General features: G+C 41.6%; 1 protein-coding gene across 1 annotated transcript; it reads left to right on the forward strand.

Annotated features, from left to right (window-relative positions):
- Positions 1 to 10,108: 10,108 nt before the first annotated feature.
- adra2da (adrenergic, alpha-2D-, receptor a) lies at positions 10,109 to 16,882 on the forward strand. The gene is made up of 2 exons (XM_066669099.1): positions 10,109 to 11,493; positions 13,544 to 16,882. The coding sequence occupies exons 1-2, from the start codon at positions 10,742 to 10,744 to the stop codon at positions 14,067 to 14,069; spliced, it is 1,278 nt and encodes a 425-aa protein (XP_066525196.1). The 5' UTR covers positions 10,109 to 10,741; the 3' UTR covers positions 14,070 to 16,882.
- The last annotated feature ends 8,367 nt before the right edge of the window (positions 16,883 to 25,249 follow it).

Genomic DNA, 25,249 nt, shown 5'->3' on the forward strand with positions numbered 1-25,249 from the left:
AATATTTTAATGTTTAAAACATTTTGTCGCTCTTAATACACGTCACAACTTCCAACGTGCGACACCCGCCAGTGTGCGGTTTCTTGAACTTTTTGACAGCTGACTGCACGGCGCCAGTAAAATAATGACGGCACGCAGAGAGAGGACAGCGTTTTTGTTTGCTGCCAGTGGATTATTTAAGTTTCAATTTTAAAAGGGTTTTGTGGCTCCCAGTGTTTTCTTTACTGTGTGAAATGGGTCCAAATGGCTCTTTGAGTGGTAAAGGTTACCGACCCCTGCTCTAAACAAACATTCAATTGTGCACACACAGTTGGTATTATCAGTTTGCATTTTATTCTTGGCCTTTACAATGTGTTCCATCTCAACGAGGAATGGAACAACAGAAATGGTCCAAATTTACTTTAACAAATCTTATTCAACATCCATTCAAGGTTGTTGTTTTTTTAATTTTGTTTTAAAAACAGTATTATAAATCATTTCAAGGCAACACTTTCATATTTATGAGATATCTGGTTTGTAACTTACACTCTCATGTTTAGCAGGCCCAGTATTCTCCACACGGGAGATCAATGACACTGCATGTTCTTTTCAATATCTGGACCAGAAAGGAGAACTGGATTTCAAGAACTGACACAGACAAGCTCCAAACCAAACTCATCTGAGGTCTCCTTCCCATATAGCTCACATACGCACATCTTTATTATGAATTCAACCAAAACATCAGACTTGTCTAACCAATGTCTAACCTTCTCCTGAACTTCAAAAGACAGCTTTTGACAAGGTGAAACAGGCAAAGACAAACCTGTTCAACACAGCAGTCCAAGAGTGGTTAATTATGTGCAGTAACAGTTTTTATTTATGGTAATGAGCTCATGTCCTAACTAACTGCAGTGCATTGTGTTGAAATGGCAGATCTGAATGTTGCTGGGTTTCATTTTTTGTTGGGAAGGAGAAGGTGCGGATGGAGCGGAAGTAGATATTGTTTACAGCAGACTCCTGTCAGAAAAGAGACACCTTTCCGTGGCTTAATATAAGAACCAGGCAGAAAAAAACAATAACAGCATGTCAGTGAGGTTTACCAGCAGCTGCTGAAAAGCCAGAACAACAACGGCAGGTTTTCAGAGTCGTGTGTTCTCATGAAGAAGCAGTCAGCCCTAAAAGAGTTTATTGATTTTTTTTTCTTTTTAAGTAATGTGCTACACCTAAGAAAATAGTTGTAGACATGCCATGGAAAATGCACTCACAAACTACAAACTGTTGCTGGGAATCCAAAGTGTGAACAATCAGTCACTTAAGGGTTTGTGTATACGTAGAAGAACTCATTTAAATTTAATGAAATTTGTTATTTTGTGTGCTTATTTTTCTTATTCATTCATTCATTGTATGTAAGCGCTTATCCAGTTCAGGGATCACTGGGCGCAAGGCAGAAACACACCCTGGAGTTGGCACCAGTCCTTCACAGGGCGACACACACTCACACATTCCCTCACACACTCACACCTATGGACATTTTTGAGTCACTAATTCATTTACCAACATGTGGTTTTGGACTGTAGGAGGAAATCCGAGCACCTGTAGGAAACCCCCGCGGACACAGTGAGAACATTCCAAATTTACCTAATGTAGTTACTGCTGTGACATGTTAATGCTGTAAAATGGTCTGTTAATGATTCCTCTGCAATGTGAATAATAATTTTTAAAAGATAAATTATTAAGAAGTTATTAAGACACATTCATTCATTCATTCATTATCTGTAACCGCGTACCCAATTCAGGGTCGCGGTGGGTCCAGAACCTACCTGGAATCGTTTGGCGCAAGGCAGGAATACACCCTGGAGGGGGCGCCAGTCCTTCACAGGGCGACAATGAATGAATATTAAGACACAAGCTTTCTAAATATTCTTCTTAAGGGGAAACCATTTTGTGTGTCACTGAAAAAGAGGAAACACACACCAGCAGAATGTCACAAACCTGTGTAGGTTTGTAGTTACAAATGTTAAGTCTATGAAGTAAATAAAATATCATTCAAATGAATGAAATAATTGTTAATACTGGTTCCTGTTATAAGGGATATTAGTGCTATACGTACCTAAAGAAAACAGCTGCTAATAACCGTAGATCTGTAAAGGAGAGTCTTATACTTTCAGCAGCACTGGTGGAGTATACCCTAAAGGACTTTTGCTCCTCGATGAAGTGCTCAGATTAAAAGAGATTAAAGCCTGCAGCTTGACATCTGCTGTGTGGGTCTAGACTCCAGCACCTCATCTGCAGTGACAGTTGGCCTTTGACAAAAAGGTTAGAATTGCAGATAAACAAGTTTAAATCCATTGCATAATTTATAGTTCAATTTCATTTTTTTATAGTTGTCTTTTTTTTTTTTTTTTTATCTGGATGATGTTACAGCAGCCAATCCGCACCAGTTCACTCACAACACATCGGCTAATAGATGCAGTGGTGATAGTGCAAGGCAGGAAATATACCCTGGACAGAATGCCAGTCCATTGCAAGGAAACCACATACTCTTATCTGTGGACAATTTCACACATACCATGTGTTTTCTGAACTGTGGGAGGAAATTAATCCAAGAAAGCCCCAAAGACAATGTCTACATTCATTATTAGACAGCTTAGCATGCTTTGAGTAGAACATTAATTAATTCATTCATTCATTATCTGTAAGTGCTTACACACACCCACGGACATTTTTGAGTTGTCAATCCACCTACCAACGTGTGTTTTTGGACTGTGGGAAGAAACCAGAACACCTGGAGGAAACCCATGCAGACACAGAGAGAACACACCACAGTCCTCACAGACAGTCACCCGGAGGAAACCCACGCAGACACAGGGAGAACACACCACACTTCTCACAGACAGTCACCCGGAGGAAACCCACACAGACACAGGGAGAACACACCACACTCCTCACAGACAGTCACCCGGAGGAAACCCACACAGACACAGGGAGAACACACCACACTCCTCACAGACAGTCACCCGGAGGAAACCCACACAGACACAAAGAGAACACACCACACTCCTCACAGACAGTCACCCGGAGGAAACCCACGCAGACACAGGGAGAACACACCACATTCCTCACAGACAGTCACCCGGAGGAAACCCACGCAGACACAGAGAGAATACACCACACTCCTCACAGTCACAGACAGTCACCCGGAGCGGGAATCAAACCCACAACCTCCCTGGAGTAGTGAGACTGCAACACTACCTGCTGCTCCACTGTGCCGCCCATTACCAGACACATGAAGCATCTATTGCGGTAAACACAGTGGCATTGAACCCCAGACTCTGTAACTTTGTGCAACAGTTTGTTGTTGCATTAAATGAAATTGCTGCCCAGGTTCTGGAAATTTTGTCAGACCTAACAACTGTTAGGAAGTATGTATCTGGGGGTGAAACTTAGGCAGGTCAGTTAGCAGACCAAAAACAACAGGCAGTCATAAAGAAAAGAAAAAAAACCACTGTAATGCCCAGTGTTTGCTTAGCTGAACAAATAAAGGCCAATGTTTTGTATTCACTTCCTAAAATCAGCCAGCGGCTCATCTGTCATTCCGGAATGGATGTGTGGCCCACAAACACTTCCACTTCTCTCTTGGACAAGGTGGAGTAATGATAATGATAACATCTATGATACAGCTGCTATTGTTTGCTGCGGTAAACAGTGTTGAGGTTGTTGCTCAAAATACATTATTATCATTGGTGATACATTCAAGGTCTTTTTCCTCTTATTTATTTTCATGTTACAATAAAGATATTTGTTTTTCTGTAAAAGAAGCCAGATGGTAGTTTATAGTTGGGTGTCTTTTTTTAAGTAACGGTGCACATATATTCAGCTTGCATTTCAGATAAGGACATTTTATAAGTAATAATGAGAAATGTGTAAGGTATATTTTAGGGGGTTATGTTCCTCAGAATGGTACTGCTTCACTGTCTTTAGTCAAGGAACATAAATAAAATGTATTCTTGTTTAATTATTTATTTATGTTGCAGTGACACCAGTCTTTTTATGCTAATTTTCTGTTGTAAATATATATATATATAAAATATATATACATACATATATAAATATAATGTATGCAACATTCCAGTGGAATATGCATGTGCATCTTCAAACTCAATTAGGGCACACAGCTGGACTACAGCAGCACTGAGAAGATTAAAACTCAACTATACACAGTATTAGGGTTAATTTCTGCTTCACTTCATATTAGGTGACAATTAAACCTTTTGTCTAGACAAGTGCTGCAGAAGAGTGACAGCTATGGGATCCAGGGTTTCTCACTGAGCTGAAATATTCTTTGGGATGAGTGGAGCTTTCGAGATCTTTCCCATGGTTTACACCCAGACTGCCACTGAAGTGGTTTCACTTTGGACGTTTATATCTAATTACTCTGAAAACCAGCGTGTGGTGGATTTCTATCCTCGTTAGACTGCTTTAGCCCAGGTTCTGTGGGATTTCTTGGGTCTTTCTGGTCTCGCCTTCTGCTGAAACTCTAGGGCCTCTTTTGTTTATAATCTCACACCAACTTTACTAAAATTGGCTGTATATAATTAGACTTGATTATAACCTTAGTTTACAGGAGTAATATATCATTGTTGCTAGAAAACCTTTGCAAAAGTACCACAAAAAGAAACTGATTCTGCATGCTCTGTAGTGTTTTTTAGACAGAATTAGCACAAAATCTCTCCAGGTGCCAGTATAATAAAGCAATAAGCCACGACAGGTTGTGCGTTAATGCGATCTTATTATGGGTAAGGTTGTTTTCAGCACAACTAGAAGCAAGTGGCTTATTAATTTTATAAAATGTATTTCAACGTAAAATACAATAAAATACACAAACTTATTTATTCATAAACAAACATTCACAATAATATATCCTTCCGCCACACAGTGTAGTACGTTAACAGCAAGCACTGTTGCTAAGCAACATGAGGGTGATACAGAGCCTCTCCATTGAACTAAATATGTTCACATATGTTCAGTGTTTTTTTTAGTTGAGTAGAAATACTTACATTTCTGTCCTCTTTCCAAAGGGACTCTTAAGCCCAATTTATACTTCCTCCAGGAGGAAACCCACGCGGACACGAGGAGAACACACCAACTCCTCACAGACAGTCACCCGGAGCGGGAATCGAACCCTGGAGCTGTGTGACTGCGACACTACCTGCTGCACCACCGTGCCGCCCATGGGACAGTGAACTTCCATGTTCAATTCATAAATCACATATGTGAGTAGTATTCGTAATAACTATTCATTTACTAATGTAAACTCTGGTAGCTAAACAGTCTAACATCAAAACGAAAAAACAACTTTATGATTAGGATGATATTAATCTAGTATTTAATTAATATTATATTAATCTGGACAATTTCTTCACACCACTGTTAATCCACTGAATATATCAAAAGTTTCCATTTTTGTATGTGGTCCACCGCTCACTACCGTGTTTTAAGACAGTGGTGCATTAATATGAAATTCAGATACTGTGAGGCGGTCACAGCGTATATCATGTATTTTACTACGGCTTCAAACGCGACTCAGCCAATCAGATTTTAGGACTGGAACTGTCTGTTTTATAATGGCTGTTTTACAATAGTAAGAAGAATGATTGGGAAAATGCCTAGATACTCTGTCACACAGATAGTTATATTAATGTGCAATCAACTAAATATGTGTTAAAATTTCAAGAGTGAATTGATGTGAATTCTTGAAAGATATCGTAAGCTGAGGTGAATGAGTGAGAGAGATAGAGAGAGAGAATTAGAAATAAAGAGAGAGTGACACCCTTGGTCTGGCAGTTCACAACGACCCATGCACACCAGCAGTGAGAAGCACTAGGGTAACCTATTTCTTCTATTTCTAACGCCATCTTGTTTTAACCCCTCACTTTCTCTAGCCCACTTTATGTGCATATCACCAGTGATATCAGTTCCATATCTGCAGACAGGTAACCGGGGAAATAGACTGAGTGAGAGGAGTTATGTGGCCTTAGTCCCATGTCTGTCCGCACAGCTCTGGGCTCAGTTCCGAACCCCACCTCCTGGGGTGAGGTTTTCTGTTCTTGGGCTGGTTTCCTCACCAGGGAGGTGGGGCCCTTCTGTTGGCTTCGAGCCCCCCTCAGTTCAGCGTTTGTGGGCTTGGGCTTTACCCACAATTCCTTGAGACACAGCCGAGGACCAGTCGGAATGTAGACTATGACTAGGCACTTGTAAAATCCGCACAAGGCTGTTATGCACATTTCTAAACCCAGCATCTTTGAGGTGGGGCCATCCTCTGTAACCTCTTCTACTTCATAACCTCCTCTCTGCTTCTCCTGGTGTGTGAATGCTTGCACTATACAATCAAAGTTGGAAACTAAGGTTTTCCAGATGTTGCTGAAACATTATCAGTGTATTTCCTCTTAATTGCATGTGCATGTAACCCATATTCATTAATTACTAAAGATCCCCTGATGATTCCTTTGATGCTGCACCACGTTTCATTACAAATTGATGATTGATTAATACAATTTAAATGAATCTGTTCAGTAGGACAATCACGGCACACTGCACACACTCAGAATTTTCTTAATATATGACTCAGTTGTGCTGTTGCTAAATGAGGCCACGGTGTTAGAAACAACTGTGCATCCACAGCTGTACCAATGGTACAGAACAAAGCCTGAGATGGACTGAAGGCTGGAACATGGCTGACCTGTCTCTTGAGGGTTTTTTTTTATTGATGCCAGTGATTCACCTCTGCACATAGAGGCAAACATTCAAACATTGTCATGGTAGGATTGTCTCTGGATCAGAGTACAGGTTGTTAAAATCTAAAATTTGGGCTGTATGCTTCTAGGAGAGCCTTGGTACCTGGTCAGAAAAAAGGACACGTGTTTGTTAATTAATGGTATAAACTGTGTAAACCTTCACAGATACAGCAGTGGACTAGAGGTCCATCTGAGCTCCTTCAGTGTTCCAATACAATCATTTCCCCAGAGAGGAAAGGCACATTTTACCTTTTTAGAACATAACAAATTCATTATCTGTAACCCTTATCCAGTTCAGGGTCGCGGTGGGTCCAGAGGCGCAAGGCGGGAATACACCCTGGAGGGGGCACCAGTCCTTCACAGGGCGACACACACACATACATTCACTCACACATATGGACACTTTTGAGTCGCCAATACATCTACCAACGTGTGTTTTTGGACTGTGGGAGGAAACCGGAGCACCCGGAGGAAACCCACGCGGACACAGAGAGAACACACCACAGTCCTCACAGACAGTCACCCAGAGGAAATCCACGCAGACACAGGGAGAACACACCAACTTCTCACCCGGAGCGGGAATCGAACCCACAACCTCCAGGTCCCTGGAGCTGTGTGACTGTGACACTACCTGCTGCACCACTGTGTCGCCCTGACATAACATATTAGAATAGAACAATAAATTATAAAGTTTAATATTGAGAGGGTATGTAGTCAATGCAACACAACATATCTGCAATGGCATATCTGCATTATGCAAATGGTACTGCAATAATACGCTTATCTGCAGAGAAGTCTTAACCTTGTTATAGAAATCTAGTCTGCTGTGGATGGGAGAGAATTGCCAAACTAACCATTACAATACTATAGTTATGTTTCATGACTTAAAAATAACATTAACGTTTTTGGCTCTTTAAACTTAAAGGGGACCGAGGACACCCGGTTTTACACAAGTGAAGTGGGGTCTTTATGAAATGTCTGTGACATGCTTTAGTCAAAATACCACAAGGATCAAACACCACAGCAGCGATTTCCTCCTGTCTAAACAGCTCTTAGCAGAACAAACAAATGTGTCCAGTGCTGTGAATGGAGAGATTCAGACCAAAGATGTAGCACAGCATTAGACTCTTTTATCCCATGTTTATAAAATTTGGCCACACAGACCACACAGAAAAAATGAACTAACTTAACGTCTTGTTTCAGATTTTGTAAGAGCTGTAGATCCCCAAATCAATGTGGTAATGTACAGAAATTGGGATTGTTTTTCATAATATGTCTACTTACAATTCTGCAGTGTCCCTATAACTATACAACACTCATGTGTTCTTTTAAAAACACACACACACACACACAAATTAATCTGCAAGGATAATTTCCTCCACTTCAGAGTGTGGTCTTGGAGGCGGTGCCTGTGCTTGTCGTGATAAAGTTTCAGGTGGGCTGGACATTTAAGAAGGAGTGAGGCATGTCGACCTGCTGCACCTCCATTGTGTGAAGAAAGAATAGAGTGAAGGGAAAATGTGTCAACACTCTGTTTAAATTCACAGCGTGCTGCCATCAGCATCACACACTGGGTCTATGATGGAGGCTCTAATCATTCACACACTTCTCACTGTGCACACTAGCACACACTTCTTCTCTTCAGCGCAGATAAACAGTCGGGCGGCTTAGCAGTGTCACTCAGACCCATCTGTGTTATCATCCTCCATTGGGTGATAGGGGAATAAACAAAGGCCTAGTGTCTTTGATGTTTGAATAGCACCCCCTTGTGGTGCAGACCCTAAAGGTGAGTGAGTATGTGATTCACAGATGCTGAATTATTTTTAAATAATCGAATGAATAAGGCTCGTAATGAAGTTACTTGTTCATTTCACAGAATATACATCTAAGGAAAAATGATATAAAAGAATATAATATTATATTAATACATTATAAATAAATAAATAAATAAATAAATAAAATAGCAAAGATGCAGAGCAACAGTTGATCTGTAATGTGCCCCTTTGTGGTCAGTGGAGCTGATATAAATGGACTATGGGCGTGTAGAAACAAGGAGAACTATTTAATGTTTTGACTGATCTATGTAAATAGGACACTTGCAAGACCCAAAGACCTCCAGCACATAAACAAATGATTAAACTTCCATCACAGCACAGCGTGGGTCTGAAAGGAGCCCAGTAAACATTTAGCCGTTGATTCAACGTTGAAATAACGTTATGACTGTCGTCTAATCAACGTTCTCTTAAGGTTGAAAATGAAAGTTGAAAAGACGTCCAAACACAGACATTGAAAAGACGACTATTAGACGTATTTTGGACGTCAATTGACGTTATTAATTGGTCCCGTAATAAATTACTTGTATAAAACGCGTTTTGGACGTCCACTGACGTTATCGATTGGTCACCGCTTAACTAACTTATTAAGATGGATTTTGGACGTCCATTGACGTTTATAATATGTCCTTGACGGACAGACTACTTTTAGACATATTTTGAACGTCCAGGGACGCTCCTTGTTTACTGGGAGGTGGGGTTTTTAAGAAACTGTAAGGAAACGTAATGAAGTAATAAAGCTCACAGTATCCATTTGGGATCCAGAACTAATTAATCAACCTCAGAGCCTGTGCTCACTACTACAGTTGTGGCCGAATGCCGTCAGATCCTCACAAAAATGCTGCAGGAAAGGAGCCCCATTAACAACTCTTCAGGACGGAGGATGCTGGCCACATAGTGACAAAAAAAAGTTGTTGATGACAAATTGCCGTGTGTGTGTGTGTGAACGCGGGAGTATTGTAGTGGGTAGTTCTCAGTGACGTCACCCAGCCCGCGCGCGATCGCCCGAGCGCACATTCCTGCACTGAACCCGGAGAGAGCAGAGCAGCGCGAGCGCGCGACCGACAGTCGTACGAGAGAACACGAGCACGAGGAATACACAGACAAGGCAGGAGACGCGACCAACTTCTGCGACTGAACTGCTGGTGTGCGAGGGCTGGGGCGCGAGGAGGACGTCTCTGCAGATCTGCGCTGGGAGACGGAGGAACGGGAGCTACGCTGATGATGATGATGATGATGATGCTGAAGATGATGACGACCCTCTGGGTCTCTCTCCGACTGGATTATCACTGCGCCCTGTAACCGCGAGCACTTCGCCAGCTCAGAAGAGCTCCTACGTTTTGAAATCCCGATTTCCACGACAAACGGAGACCGCTGGGAGGGTCGTGGATGGCTGTTGAGGAAAGTGCAGAGCAGAGTTAGTCGGATGTGAATCACATTTTCAGCTCTGACTCTTAGGATGGGGTGTGAGAGAGTGTAGATCTAGGCTTGTGTGCTGTTAGTTGTGGTCAGCGATGGCGCGGACTCCTGGAATGCGTCTCCACTTTTCTCTACGGGAGAGATCATGGATCAGGATAGTTTCCGTTTGAAGACATTTTTCTGTCTCAGCATTTATGTAGCGCCCTAGTCCCCCAGCACAAGTCTAACTCCGTCCATGTGTTCGTCTTCCATCCATCCTTTAAAAAGTGTCTTCACAAAGAACCGAGTACAAGAAGCGCTCCATCAACCTAATGGTTCTGTCCTTGTTTGTGTGGGGAGCCAGTGCGGAGCTTTATGAGCAGGGTGTAGATTTAGGGGGTTGTTTTGCTGGTTGAGGAGGTGTGGGTTTGGTAGTTTGAGCTGTATAAGAGTTTTTGAATTGTATTTAAGAGTCTCTATGGCTCTGGGGGTATGTTTTTTTTGGGAGTTTTTTTATTTTGAACTTTGGTTTTAAGTGGCTTTAAAGGCCTTTTTTTCTTTTGTGGTGGTGGTGTGGGGGACAGCTCACACCGGACCCCTTGGAGAACCCCATTATAAAGCTATCCGGAACCTCAGTCTTCAGCAGCCTCTCTGAATTAACCCTTGAAAGTTCCCTCACTAAGTTCTCTTTAGGCTGTTACCGGCGCCCGTGCGGGACGTGATGCGCGCGGCGGCAGCATGGACAAGGCACGCTTGAATGGCACGCCGGACGTCGGCAACACCACGCGCCCGTGGCCGCACGCGGACGTGGCGGCGGCGTTCATCATCGTGGTGGTGTCGCTGCTGATCGTGCTGACGATCGTGGGGAACGCGCTGGTGATCGTGGCCGTGCTGACGAGCCGCGCACTCCGCGCACCGCAGAACCTGTTCCTCGTGTCTCTGGCGTGCGCCGACGTGCTGGTGGCGGCGCTCGTCATCCCGTTCTCGCTGGCCAACGAGGTGATGGGCTACTGGTACTTCGGCAGCGCGTGGTGCGCGCTCTACCTCGCGCTGGACGTGCTCTTCTGCACTTCGTCCATCGTGCACCTGTGCGCCATCAGCTTGGACCGCTACTGGTCGGTGACGCGCGCCGTGCGCTACGGCTTGAAGCGCACGCCGACGCGCGTGCGCTGCGCCATCGCCGCCGTGTGGCTCGTGTCGGCCGTCATCTCTTTCCCGCCGATCGTGGTCACGCGCCACGGCGAGGGCGAGTGTCTCCTCAACGACGAGCCGTGGTACATCCTCTCGTCCGCGCTCGTGTCCTTCTTCGCGCCGGGGCTCATCATGGTCACGGTCTACTGTAAGATCTACCGCGTGGCCAAACAGCGCTCCGCCACTGTGTGCGCGGCGCACAACGGCGCAATAGCGGCGGCGGTGGCTAAGGCGACGGCGGCGGCGGCGATGCGCGCGGACGGCCGCCGCAGGGCAGCAGATACGGAGAGCGCAAGCAGGTAGGTTACAGCTGTGGCGGTGAATTTAAGGGATCCACGGAGACGAGGGCCGTTGACATCACATTAGTAAACAGTCATAAACTGACTGAGTCCTTAAGTCATATGAGGAGCTCATCTCTATGAGATATTACGTCATTACAAGATACTAAGCTGTTACTTTGAGATACTATCTCAGATTGAATATAAATCAGAGATACAAAGTCATTATGAAACACTCTTTCATTACTATGGGACACTACGTCATTATTATGAGCCATAAAATCATTATCATGAAATGGTAAGTCTTAATTTAATTTTAAACAGTTACTATAAGATACTAAGTCATTATCAGTTGAAGAGTCCATATTATGAGATTGTTATATTTTAAATTGTTAGTATGCGATACTATGACACACTAAATCATTCCCAGTAAACAAGGAGCGTCCCTGGACGTTTAAAATAGGCCTAAAAGTAGTCTGTCCGTCAAGGACATATTTTAAACGTCAATGGACGTCCAAAATCCATCTTAATAAGTTAGTTAAGTGGTGACCAATCGATAACGTCAGTGAACGTCCAAAACGCGTTTTATACAAGTAATTTATTTCGGGACCAATTAATAACGTCAATGGACGTCCAAAATACGTCTAACAGTCGTCTCTTCAATGTCTGTGTTTGGACGTCTTTTCATCTTTCATTTTCAACCTTAAAAGAACGTTGATTAGACGGCAGTCATGTTATTTCAACGTTGAATCAACGGCTAATTGTTTACTGGGTTAGTCATTATTATTATTAAATCGTACCTAATCATTACCGTGAGATTACCTTGTCATAATTACAAGATAATAAATAATTAATGTCAGATACTATGTCAGTAATATGAAATAAATCTTTATTTCATAAATTATTACTAGGTCATACTCTGTCAGTATTGTGGCATACTAAGCTTTTACAGTGTGATGCATCATTTCTAGGTAAACAACAGTTAGAATACTGACAGGTACATGGGAAACTTTACAGAAGCCATGCCACTGCTGCACCATTAAATGTGGAATATAAATTTCTACCCTGCAGCAATATCCATTGTTCCTGATGAATATGTTCAAACTTTCTTAGAAACTCCACCTTTTATTTTACCATGAAGATTAGCAGCTGGCCTGCAAGGCTCTTAGTGTTGCTCACAATGTTTGACTAATTAACTCCAATACTTTTAATTAGTGAACCCCAGTATCATGAAGGAAATGGTAAAACCATGCTGCAGTTCGGCAGAACCCACTCCTGCTTCTCTCAGCTGGTGTGTGACTGTGTTAGTCTGAGATGTCAGTGAAATATGAATAATCAGAAGTCAGCTTATTAAACATGTGGCAGTGAGCTGTTAAAAAGTGTCGGTTAGGATTCAGCAAGGTGTAATGTCAACTAAGAACATAGTAAGGTGTCAAAGAACACATGAAGAACGTGTCACCCTTACCCACACTCAGAATCATCCTAACGTTATGTGTCAGCTTCACACAAATCACAAAACTTGTTCATGAGTGTGTACTGTAAACAAGAGGGACACGGCTTCTCTAATCACCAGCCTCAGAGGTGTCAAGGCAGTTAAACCTAAACTCTAGGAAGGGTTTTTACATCTGAAATTGAACTTGCCACCTCTGGTTTTAAATAACGTGTCATTGAACACAGTAGAAAATTGTGGGAAGGCGTCAAAAACATGTCAATCACCTAACAGTGAGATGTCAAAGAACGCAACAGAGATATAATTGAGGCCTTAACTCACACATATACTGAATACACTTCACTGATGTGACAATATGGTTTAAATGACGTAAAAAAAAAGCGCACCATGAAAATATATAGGCAAAGTGTCAAAAATGTCAAAACCACCCACACAAAAACTATCAATAACACGTCAGTGCAGAGTAAATACACCATAGACACCTAAAATACATGTGCAGCTTCTCACACTGACAAGAAAATGTCTCCACAGCATGTCAGTTTCCCGTTGTTAATGTGAATACAAAGTGTTCCTTAACCCATGTTTGTGTAACTTGATTGATGTATTTCTGAACTTCCACAGCTCTGGGAGTGATGGCCGGCGAGAGGAGCTGGACGACATTGACCTGGAAGAGAGCGGTGTGGGGCGTGCGAGAGACAGTGGCAGTGGAGGCAACAGCGGCACTGGAGGGGGAGGTGTAGGGGGTGGAGGTGACGGAGGAGGGGGAGGAGGTTGCCGTCGAGCGCCGTGGGCGACAAGCCGAATATTCGTCCCTCCTCCTCACCACCCTACACTTTCCACTCGCCCACGTTCCCACCTGCGCAGCAGCAGGGGCCGAGCGGCGCAGCTGCGGGAGAAGCGCTTCACCTTCGTGCTGGCGGTGGTGATGGGGGGATTCGTGCTCTGCTGGTTCCCCTTCTTCTTCACCTACAGCCTGAGAGCCGTGTGTGGTGAGAGCTGTGCTGCTCCAGAGGGACTCTTCAAGCTCTTCTTCTGGATCGGCTACTGCAACAGCTCCGTCAACCCCATCATCTACACCATCTTCAACAGGGACTTCAGGAAAGCTTTCAAGAAGATACTGGGCCTCAACCAACCTGCACGGACTTAGCGCTCCAGCATGGAGAGATGGACTTCTGCTACAGGTGCTGCTACATAGGAGAGAACAGCCAAACAGGGCTGAAGGAACCTACATAGCGCTGATGGAACATATGGGCTAATGGAAAATATGGTGAACCATACCCAGGGCTGAAAAACACACCTACAAAGGGCTGAAGGACTGTTTACAGGGCCGAAATACATAGCCTAAACTAAAGGAACAGGTCTGAAAGACCATACAGAGGACTGAAAGGACATAAGGACTTAAGGAACAGGACTGAAGAACAATGTACAGTGATGAAGGCCCATAAACTGTGCTATAGGAACACAGCCTACACAACACTGAAGAAAACACACACAATGAAGAACCACACACGAGACTGAGAGATTACAGTCTGCACAGGGTTGAATGAATGTATAGAATGGTGTAGGAACCTGGCCTAGGGCTGGAGCAGCTAATATACACTGTATGGCCAAAAGCTTGTAGACACCTGAAATGAAGGATATGGTACAGGAAGATTATACTAGATGTTGGAACATTGCTGTGAGGATTTGATGTATTTAGCCACGTAACCTTAAGTGACGACAGGTACTGGTGTTGAATGATTAGTTCTGGGTCACTAATGCCATTCTAGTTTTTCCCAAATGTAACAGATGGACATCAATCACTGAAGAGAACATCTTTTCCTCACACCACAGCCCAATGTGAATGGGCTAAGGTGGGGAGGTAGGGTTATACTCATCTAGCTCACACTTGGCATTAAACCTGGTGGCCACAGACTCGTATTTGGCTGCTCAAAGGTGCCAGTGATTGTTAATGTAGAGACATTTTAACAAACATGTAAACATCCGGAACAGAAATAGAAGCAGAAAGCACTCATCAGAAGTGGTGTCTACAACATTTTGGCAGTGTGGTGTATAACATGATAAAGGAATCTGTCAATGCTGTCAGACCGAAATCTTGTGTCTTCAAATTTGAAGAAAGAAAAGAAAAGAAAAATCAATGCAAGTTTATGTAAAGAGGTTTTTTATCCTAATTCCTAATTTGGTCATTGTTAGTGAGGACCATTTCTGTTGGTCCATACTTCATGAAGTCTTGACACAATATAAAGGGCAGCTATTGTTTGTAAATTAGGTCAAAAAACTGAGGGGGGGGGGGGTCTTTGTTTTGACAGCTATGACATACAGGTCTGGAGGATGATATACAGTGATGAAATATAGACTGCTAGACACACAGTAATAACTGAATATATACTGTGATGAGGGACAATATACAGTGATGACAGAACATATACATTGATAAGTGATCATAGATATACAGTACTAGACATATTCAGTAAAGAAGGAATACATTGATAAACGTACAGCGATGTAGAGTAATGACAGAACACACAGAGTGATGAAGCGTCATACAGTGATGAAGGAACATATTTAAGGATGACTCAACATAGACACTGATTAAGGATCATACACAATAATGACTGACCGTATACAGTAAACAAGGATCATACAGAGTGATGATGGCTCATATACAGTAAAGAAGGACCATGCAAAGGGCTTTATTCACACCTACATTGTTGGACCAACACTCACTTCAAAATGTATTCCAGTGTCTGTATTCTAGTCTGCACCAGACCAGTCAAAATGTTATTCACACAGCTAAGCAAGCGTTTTTTATTTTAAATGTTATAATAGGTTACTGTTGAAACAAAACCTCATATCAGCAAAATAGTTCACTATTGTAAACTAATACAACCAAATATTCTTAGTAATTTAGAACAATTTCTATTAGTCCAATCACTTTAAAGAACTACCAGTTTCGAATGAGGTCAAATTTCAACAAACCACCAACATGGAGATATGAGGTTTTGTATTGACGGTGCAGCAATGACATTAGTTTATGTGACAGTTTGATTTAACTGCTTTGTGTGAAACAGATGTTAAGTGTACTGGTGATGGACTGTAACAGAACTTTGCGGTGGCTAAGGGTTTTCTTCTCCATACACATATTGATGTAAACTGCTTTCTTCAGTAGGTGTTTGTTTTCTTCAGTCTCATTGGTAATCATCTCAGGAGGCTCCTCGTGAAGCTGATTAAGAGAATAACAAGAGTGAGAAAGGGTTATTTTTATAATACTGCTGTCGGAATGGTTGTTCTGCAACGTGGACATTAGCAAAATTGAAGAAACCAAACTTATATGTGGATGTGTCCAGACTTTTGACTGGCAGTGTTCATGTTTCTCATGAGAATAAACTATGTTATATCAGTTGCTGTCAGAGGGAAGTAAGTAAAATTGTGCTGAATGGACTCAATGAAAATGGACATAACCAATAAAACACAATTTCTGGTACTGAAATACACCTGGTGTGTATGGATAATTTGTCCCAGTGAAACTGTGTCCAAAATAAAATAGGTGAATGAGCTAGATATGTGGGATATCTTCAGATTTTGGACATATAGTGTAACACTATTAAAACGAACACCATAGGAATTTGTGTCCCACTGGAATTAAATGCAACATGAGTGCATTCAACTGTGATCAACGCTGAACTCTATAAGAATTCAACACCACATAATCACTCAGCAGTGGAGGTGTTAGTTCAGTGCTGTTAGTAACACATGCAGGGCTCAGTTCAATTTAGGATTAACAGCTCCAGGCTGTATTTGCTCCCAGCTGGAACTAAATGAACACTTCCACAGTTAACCCCCGCACTGTTGGATTAACACCTACAGCTTTGAATGAAGCCTATGACACTAATTTACATCCAGCAGTTTAAATGATCACTGGAAGAACACACTCAGCATGGCAGGTGTTAATTCAGGCCTGTGGATGTCGGTTCAGCCCGAGGGACTCTGCTGTATGTTAAAAAACATTTCATCAGTACAGTCGACCGAGTGTGTACATTGTACATTGGACGATGTAAAACAACGCTGTTTTGGTGATTAAAAGGAATGACATGATGGCACTCATTTGTTTGGATCTTTCCACTGTGGTGAATTTGAAACATGATATTACTCTGACAGTGTTGAATGAACACCCACAGTGCTGAAATGGGTGATGCGTCACTTTAACAGCGTTAATCAGTGAATCAGTGTTAATCTGGGACAAAATATTGTATCTCTGTTGTTGTTGCTTTTCTGTTTTGAATGTTTTAACAATGCTAGCAGCATTACGTGAAAAACACATCACGACCAGACCAATATTTCAAGGTGTGTGGTCCATTTAGTTGGAATTTATTGTAGCATTCCCACAGTAAGTGAAAACAGTGAGGCAGGTGGAAGATTTTGTGAGGTTTTCCATCATAAACAGCAACCCAAGGAAACATTTCAACACCAATCCCTGGGCTTGGCAGGATTCCAGAGCAGTGACTCTGAGGTGGTATAAAACCTGCAGCAGCACTGCTGTGTCTGATCCACTTGTACCAGCACAACACACTAACACCACCACGTCAGTGTCACTGCAGCGCTGAGAATGATCCATCACCCACATCATACCTGCTCTGTGGTGGTCCTGTGGGGGCCCTGACCATTGAAGAACAGAGAGAAAGTGTCAAACAAAATGTGTACAGCAACAGATGGACCAAACTCCACTGAATAACAACACATTTGGTATATGACAATGTATGATCTGTGGAGCTGATAATATGGACAATGACTGTGGAAATATTAAGGTTTGTCTGGCATTGAGGTTGTTTTTTGTTGTCAGGGTTCTACACTGAAACACAACCCTGTTTATTAAGAGTAAAAGTTAATTATTTAAAAATCTCCCACACCTTACTTTATTCAACCTCATATTTCAGATGTAGAAATCTATAGAGACTGGCCTTGCTCCTGCACTGTGATCCATAAATATCTGGACATTTTCATTTATATTTTATAAATAATGACTATGAGTGCACAATGTCTGTTTTAATTTGAGAAGATCATCATTTATTTGGAATAAACCATATCGATGCCTATTTCCCCAATGTTGAGGGCTTGACAAAATAAGAATTGCCATTTTGATTTAAAATAGCATTGTCCTGTTTACTACTTTTGCTTGAAATCCATTGCAAATACCTGAAATCTGTTCCTTATGGATACAGCAGGGAGGGATTTTCCCTTGGTGATGCTCTGGTAGGCCTGTAATGCAGCCTTTTTCAGTTTGGAAGGGTTTTTGCCTCAGGTCTTGCCTCCAGTAAGTGAAGCGCATGCTCAGGGGGATCAGGCTGAGAGACTGACTCTCCAGCCAAGAACATTCTGCATTTGGTCTTGAAGAAGCTGCTTTAACATTGTGTTTCAGGTCCTGCTCTAAGGTAACACTAGCCAGTGTATTCTCAGGCTTTTGAATGTATTTCTGAGCTTTTGAGATGCTTCACCCTGCGGCTGGAGTCATCCACCACATAACACCAGCCTTAAGATCACTTAAGATCAAGGGGACAGATTTTGAAATAAATCACATTTTCAGTACGTGTGCATGGTAATTTGGGGAGCTGCAGCACTTCTAACCCTACTGCTCCTTGCTCCTAACTCCTGGGCTCTTGTGCTCAACTGAGCTGTTGCTCATTCTCATTTAAAGGAACATGGGCTGAAACCGGTCGTTCTGAACAGAGCTGTTGAGACTTGGGGAGAATGGCACTTTTGTATTTAATTCTTGTGGCATTTTAACCAAAGCATATGCTTCATTAAGACTCAAGAACTGTATTAACTTTTGGAAAAGGTTTAACATATGTGCCCTTTAAGCTAATAAGGCTTTGTCCAATAACTGTAATGTTATCATATTTTAAACTTTGAAGCTTTCCAATAGATATCTTTTTAAGTGTAAGGATGGTGCATACATTTTTTTCTGTAAAAAAAATACTATAGCAAAGCTTTCAAAGAGCAAATACATTCATCCATTCATTCATTGTCTGTAAGCGCATTGTCCTTCACAGGGCAACACAGACACACACACATTCACACCTATGGATACACCCTTCTAAACTGTATTGACTCTTGAACAACCTGAACAATCTCAATCTTGAGTCTCTAAAATTCCCTTCATGGGAAGATAATAAAGCATGTGTTAATTTGTTCAATGCCCTATTTTGAGATTAGCTTTTTATATATATGATGTTTTTACATATTTATTTTAACGAGCTTTACTGCAATTTGCCATAATTGCATCATTATCAACCACATATAAACACTCAGATGTTTAGTTTTACTGGTTAATGTCAATAATAAATATATAAGCTATAATTCTTCTGTATTCTAAACTTTGTGACACAGGGTTCCTATCACCGCCATTTTAAGAAATTCAGAGTTATTACGTTTTTCTATGATTATCATTTCATATCAATTCCCTCTGACATTGTTTACATCTAAATGATTAGATTACACAGAAATATTGGCAGAACATATTTATTCCCCCCTAAATAATATACAGAGTAATTGCTATTGACATTCCTAATCTTTAGGCCTGTGACATTTTAGAATCAATGTCTTAATATTTAATTATTAATTATTAATAATGCCCTCATTACATCATTATTCCTCAGCCTAATGGTGGCCTGCTCTCTGGCTTTAGCAGATGGCTAAGAAACCCACAGAAGAACTCAAAAAGGACCAGGGAGGATGAAATCAAACAAACATTTGAAAATGTTTACATCTTTCCAGTGAAACCAGAGGCGAAAACTAAACCCGACTTTCCAATGACGTAAAAACATAAACAAAAACAAACATTTCCAGGTTTTCCGCGCCAGTCACAGATGCAGCTACTTGAGAACACGTGTCTACAGACTCCCTCTCACTCTCCCTTTCTCTTTCTGTCTCACACTGTCAGCAGTTCAGTTCATGGCTGGCTTGGTGGTCTTCAGGTTTGGCCTAAAAAGACACAGATTCAAAAAATGCTAATTTCTAGCAGTATATTAGTGCTATGCTAACAACATCAACATGACATTTCTGATACGTTTGAACCTCTTAAAATACTCTCATGTTTTATATGAACATATTAATGTCTATTTTACAGTAAACTGTTGCTGTAAGGCTGCCACATGTTATGATATGTCACCTGTTTGTGAGGGTCTTGCTCAGAGGTGTCAATGATACACTAGGTGGATGATGACTGACTGGTCTCCCATGTTGTTGCTAGTTCAAACTAGTCTTTTTTTCTAACCTGTTGCTATAGTGCCTAGTATTGGTTACTATGGTGTGATTGTTTTTCTTGATGGTGGTTATGAGGATTCTACAGGATTTAAGATTGTTTTAAGGTGTTGCTAGCTGTTGCTGTAGTAGCTCAGTAGCTACTAAGGTACAGCTAACCACTTTCTACTGTGTATTTGATGGTTGCTAGGATAATTCAAGATGGATCTTAAGAATTTCCAAATGGTTTAAATTGTTGCTTTGTGTTTGGCAGGGTATTTGTTTTGCTATTTTAGGTTGTTGCTTGGTTGTTATTTCCTTGTATTGAATTCACACCAGTGATGTCTTATTTGTAAAGAAATCATTCTTTTCACACATAAATTTATAATATCCTTTCATGCTTTAAAAATCATAATGCAACTGAATACATATTAGGAATTTCTGTGTTTCCTCTCACATTTCAGTGCTGCTGTTTGCATGATGTGACTGCCACTGAGTCCACTGAGACTTTCAGAGACTCACTAGCTGAACCTCCTCAATTCTGGAAAGGGTTCGATTCAACAAACCAATTAAAAAGAGCCGGTCTTCCATGTTCAAATCAAAATTAGACAAATCTCAATAGAGCCAAAGCCAGAACGCCACAGCCTGTACTGACAGGCATGGCAGCACACAGGCTGATAACAGAAGCATGCAAACATGAAGTAAAGCATATGAAGTTTGGAATTAGATTTGAATTAGATTTGACTTATATATTGTAACCTCATCACAACACGAGTGACCGCTTTATTTCACATGCATTTGCTCGCTGTTGCTTGTGCAGTGTGTGCACTGACATGATGGCTAGGGAATTCGTGGAAAGACTCTTGAGAATCAGGCTTACTGAACCAAACCTTGTTGGAACTTGACTGTTTTTGAATCAGCCTATGGGTTAAAATGAGCCGGTCTACCATGTTCAAATCAAAATGAGCCAAAACTCAACAGAGCTGAACCCAGAGCACTATGCTCGTACTGGCATGGCAGAACACAGTCAGACAACAGAAATACTCACATTAAGTGAAGCATATGTTTGATTCTTCAGTCACGACATTAAATTTAGACCACTGAGAAACAGATGGACTTAACATTTTGAGTATATGTTAGCTTCGAATGTTATTGTAATTCAGTTCGCTGCTTTTGAGTTACACCATCCTGATAAGAACCTAGCTCGTGGTGATTTATGTATTGTGATTAGTTGCTAATTTTTTCACACAATGAAAATAGAAATATCCTATTGTTCCTATTGTGGTTTTGGGCTTTTGTTCACCTTATGTTTGGTTGCTAGGGTTAGGTTTAGCCACGCCCAACACCTGTGAACAGTGTTGTCTAGTGTCGTGGTTCACTGTTAATGTCTCTTTTGTTTTCACTAACACTACCGTGTTTCCCCGAAAGTAAGACAGTGTCTTACATTCTTTTTACCCCCGAAAGTCCCAATATGTCTTACTTTCGGGGTATGTCTTATATTGGTAAAAAATGTCGATTTTTGTTTTAACCATAAAATTAACATTTATTAACAACCTGAACAGTATGGTATTCACCATAAAACAGTTTTATAAAAGCAAGTGCCAAGAATGTCTTGTTACAACCGTATCATGACGGTATTTCCATGTATAACATGTAAAACAATGAAAAACGGTAAGAACGAACAGTTTGAATATGTTATACTGGAAGATAAAACAGATTTATTCCATGACAACCATGGCCATGCCAATCAGAGCGGCCACCAGCGGCTGCACATGAGGGCACTGAGGCTGCGTGTTGGACCACGGACAACATTACTGCTGCTCCCGCGGCCTCCACATCCCTCCGCTCATTCCGCTCCAGATCCGTCCGCATCCCGCAGTTAATGCAGCAAAAGGTACCGGTACTATGGCTTATATTTTTCCAACGTACAGTTTACTATGTCTTACTTTCGGGGTACGTCTTACATTAGCCGACCCCCCTAAAACCCACACTGCGTCTTACTATCGGGGGTGTCTTACTATCGGGGAAACACGGTATCACTGTCACTAAGTCATTGTTTTTGTATTAAACTTATTAAAATGAAAAATTCAAATTTAATGAAAAAATAAAAACATTATAATTGTTTTTATACTTAGTCTGTTAATAATTAGCTTAACACAAATATATATAATAATGTTTCCCCCCTGGCGCCCCCTCCAGGGTGTGTTCCTGCCTTGCACCCAATGATTCCAGGTAGGCTCTGGACCCACCGTCCCCCTACATTGGATAAGCAGTTACAGACATTGAATGAATGAATGAATGAATGAACGAATGAATTAATTAATTTTTCCAACAAGTGGTCCTTAATGATCAGAAGGGGCTTGCTCTTACAGGAACAATACATGTTATACATTTTGGAAGAGGGTACAACCCCCCCCCCCCCCACCCCAACACACACACACACACACACACTCCCGCCTTCCACAAGTAAGGGGAATGCAGGAACATAAATATTAAATCTTGTCTGGTGTTTCCAGGAAGTGAAATTGCCCTAAAGACATGTCAATAGGTACAATCTGTCATTCAATAAATCATACCCATCAGAATAGGTGGCATGCTATTATTGGTCTATGAATTATTACATTATCCCTTTTGTTTGAGGGACAAAGCGCCAGTGTTTTCTTCTTGTGAAATATTTCATCATTGTCAGTGTTTTGGCTCAGAGAGCGATATAGGCCACAACATTTCCCCTGAATCCTTTTGTTCTTTTATCTGTTTTATTTTTTTTGTGCAGGGAGTGTGCTGTCCCTCTCGTCAGCTCTAATTGCTGCAGATCCTCTAAGCCACTGGGAGGTTCTTGACTGTGCTGAGCCTTTACGGTTCTCAAACATGATCAATTCAATGTAACCTAATCACTCAGGTAAGCTGGTTCAGTGAGCTGATTTATTGACATGTTCGACTGAAAAAAAAAGTCGAAAAATCAAAAGAGACGATCCCATGAAGCATTGCAATCATTTTTTTTTTCTTTTCAAGCTGCAGCTAAAAACAATGATTCAGATGAAATTCTGTAAATAAGTATATCGGTAGCATTTTGAATTACATGTAAAAATGCCAGACAGTCACAATCACTGTATGAATATAAATCAACAACAGTGTGAGCTTGATTCTAAGACCCAGTTTCACGTTTCTTTAGTTTCTTTGTTAAGTTCCTGCATTGCATGTGCTGCATTGCAGTGAAGCACAGATTTGCAATGATCCTTTTCGCTGTAGAATTTACAGGCAACAAAAATAAAGCCATTGACAGGTAAATTGCATAACATTGATTATCTTGTTATGGCAGCGGGTGTCAAGGGGTGGTATAAATCAGGCAGCAAGTGAATAGTCAGCTCTTGAAGTTGATGAACTGGAAGCAGGAAACATGTGCAAGCGGAAGAACTTGAGCCACTTTGACAGGAGTCAAAACATCTCCAAAACAATAGGACCTGTGAGGCTTTCCAGATATGCAGTTGGTATTACCTTCTAAAAGAGGTCCAAAGAAGGACAAGCATTGTGCTGGTGACAAGGTAATGTCTGCCTAAAGATCACTGTTGCACAAGAGGAGTGAAAGCTATACACTATCCCTTGACAAGTGCAACTGTAAAGAGATAATCTATGTTATTTACATCAACTGTCAGTGATTTTAATCTTGTGGGTGATCTGTGTATACCCTCATATATCTAGTTTCAGAATGGCTGCCAAGGCTTTGACCCAAAAAAGTAAATTAATGCCATCCAGAGTGCTGCCCCGGAAGTTCACGTTTACAAGATAAGTGTATTTGTTGCTTTATAGATCTGTTCACGCTTGATGGATGTTTGTTGGCAGCTTGCCCTAGAGTTGTTTTATGTCATGATTAACAAAACCAGGATGACAGTGAAGTAATTGTGTCTGTTCACTAGAGTCAACACAAGGATTTGTTACTCACAAAACTGTGCATTTATTGCTCATTAAATGAAATGGGATGTTCTTGAGCAGCTGCACATGAGCCTTCTCCATGCCCAATGCCCAGAGAAGGATAGAGGGGTATAAAGACTTTCAGCATTGGGTCTTGATGTAATGAAACCTTGTATCATGGAATAATGAAGGTCCATCTCGTACCTTTGGAATGAGCTTGTATTGTGATTGTGTGAAAGACCTCCAGATGCTGAAAAAAGATGAGGATGTGGGTAATATTTCAAATTATTTTTGTTGTTTCAGATCACTAAAGGTGGACCTGATGCCAAATTCAGGAGCCCATTTATTCATTAATTATCTGTAACACTTATCCAGTTCAGGGTCACGGTGGGTCCAGAGTCTACCTGGAATCATTGGGCACAAGGCAGGAATACACCCTGGAGGGGGCGCCAGTCCTTCACAGGGCAACACAGACACACACACCCCTACGGACACTTTTGAGTCACCAATCCACCTACCAACGTGTGTTTTTGGACTGTGGGAGGAAACCGGAGCACCCGGAGGAAACCCACGCGGACACAGAGAGAACACACCTCACATACAGTCACCTGGAGCGGGAATCGAACCCACAACCTCCAGGTCCCTGGAGCTGTGTGACTGTGACACTACCTGCTGCACCACCGTGCCGCCCTGGAGCCCATTTACTGCATGAAAATAAACACAGACACAAAAAAAAACAAAAAACTTTGTGTTACAATTGAGTTTCTGTGGTAATTCAATCAGTGAATAAAACTTACAGAGAAGTTAAACATCATCCACGTACAAACAACAGTATTTTTTTTTTCCTCCAAACAAACCGTTCTACCTTAAAAGACATGGAGCTTCTGAATGTGAACAAACAAAAGGACAGCAGTTCCCCAAAATCCTTGATGTTCCCTTTAAGGCTAATTACACTAAAGCCCTAGAAATTATGCTGAGCAAATATATTTGCATACACCATACCATGGTGACATAACCTTGTCTGGCCATTATAGGATCATTAATAATCACAGCCATTGCATGACACTCTGCAGACACTGAAACATCACTGGCCAAGTCCTAGTGTGGTAGTAAGTTCAACAAACTGACACAAACAAAACACACAAACATACATGTACAGACACACTGGAGTAGGTTGTGCAT

This window comes from Hoplias malabaricus, chromosome 4, assembly GCF_029633855.1.
Source record: "Hoplias malabaricus isolate fHopMal1 chromosome 4, fHopMal1.hap1, whole genome shotgun sequence".
Lineage (NCBI taxonomy): Eukaryota > Metazoa > Chordata > Actinopteri > Characiformes > Erythrinidae > Hoplias > Hoplias malabaricus.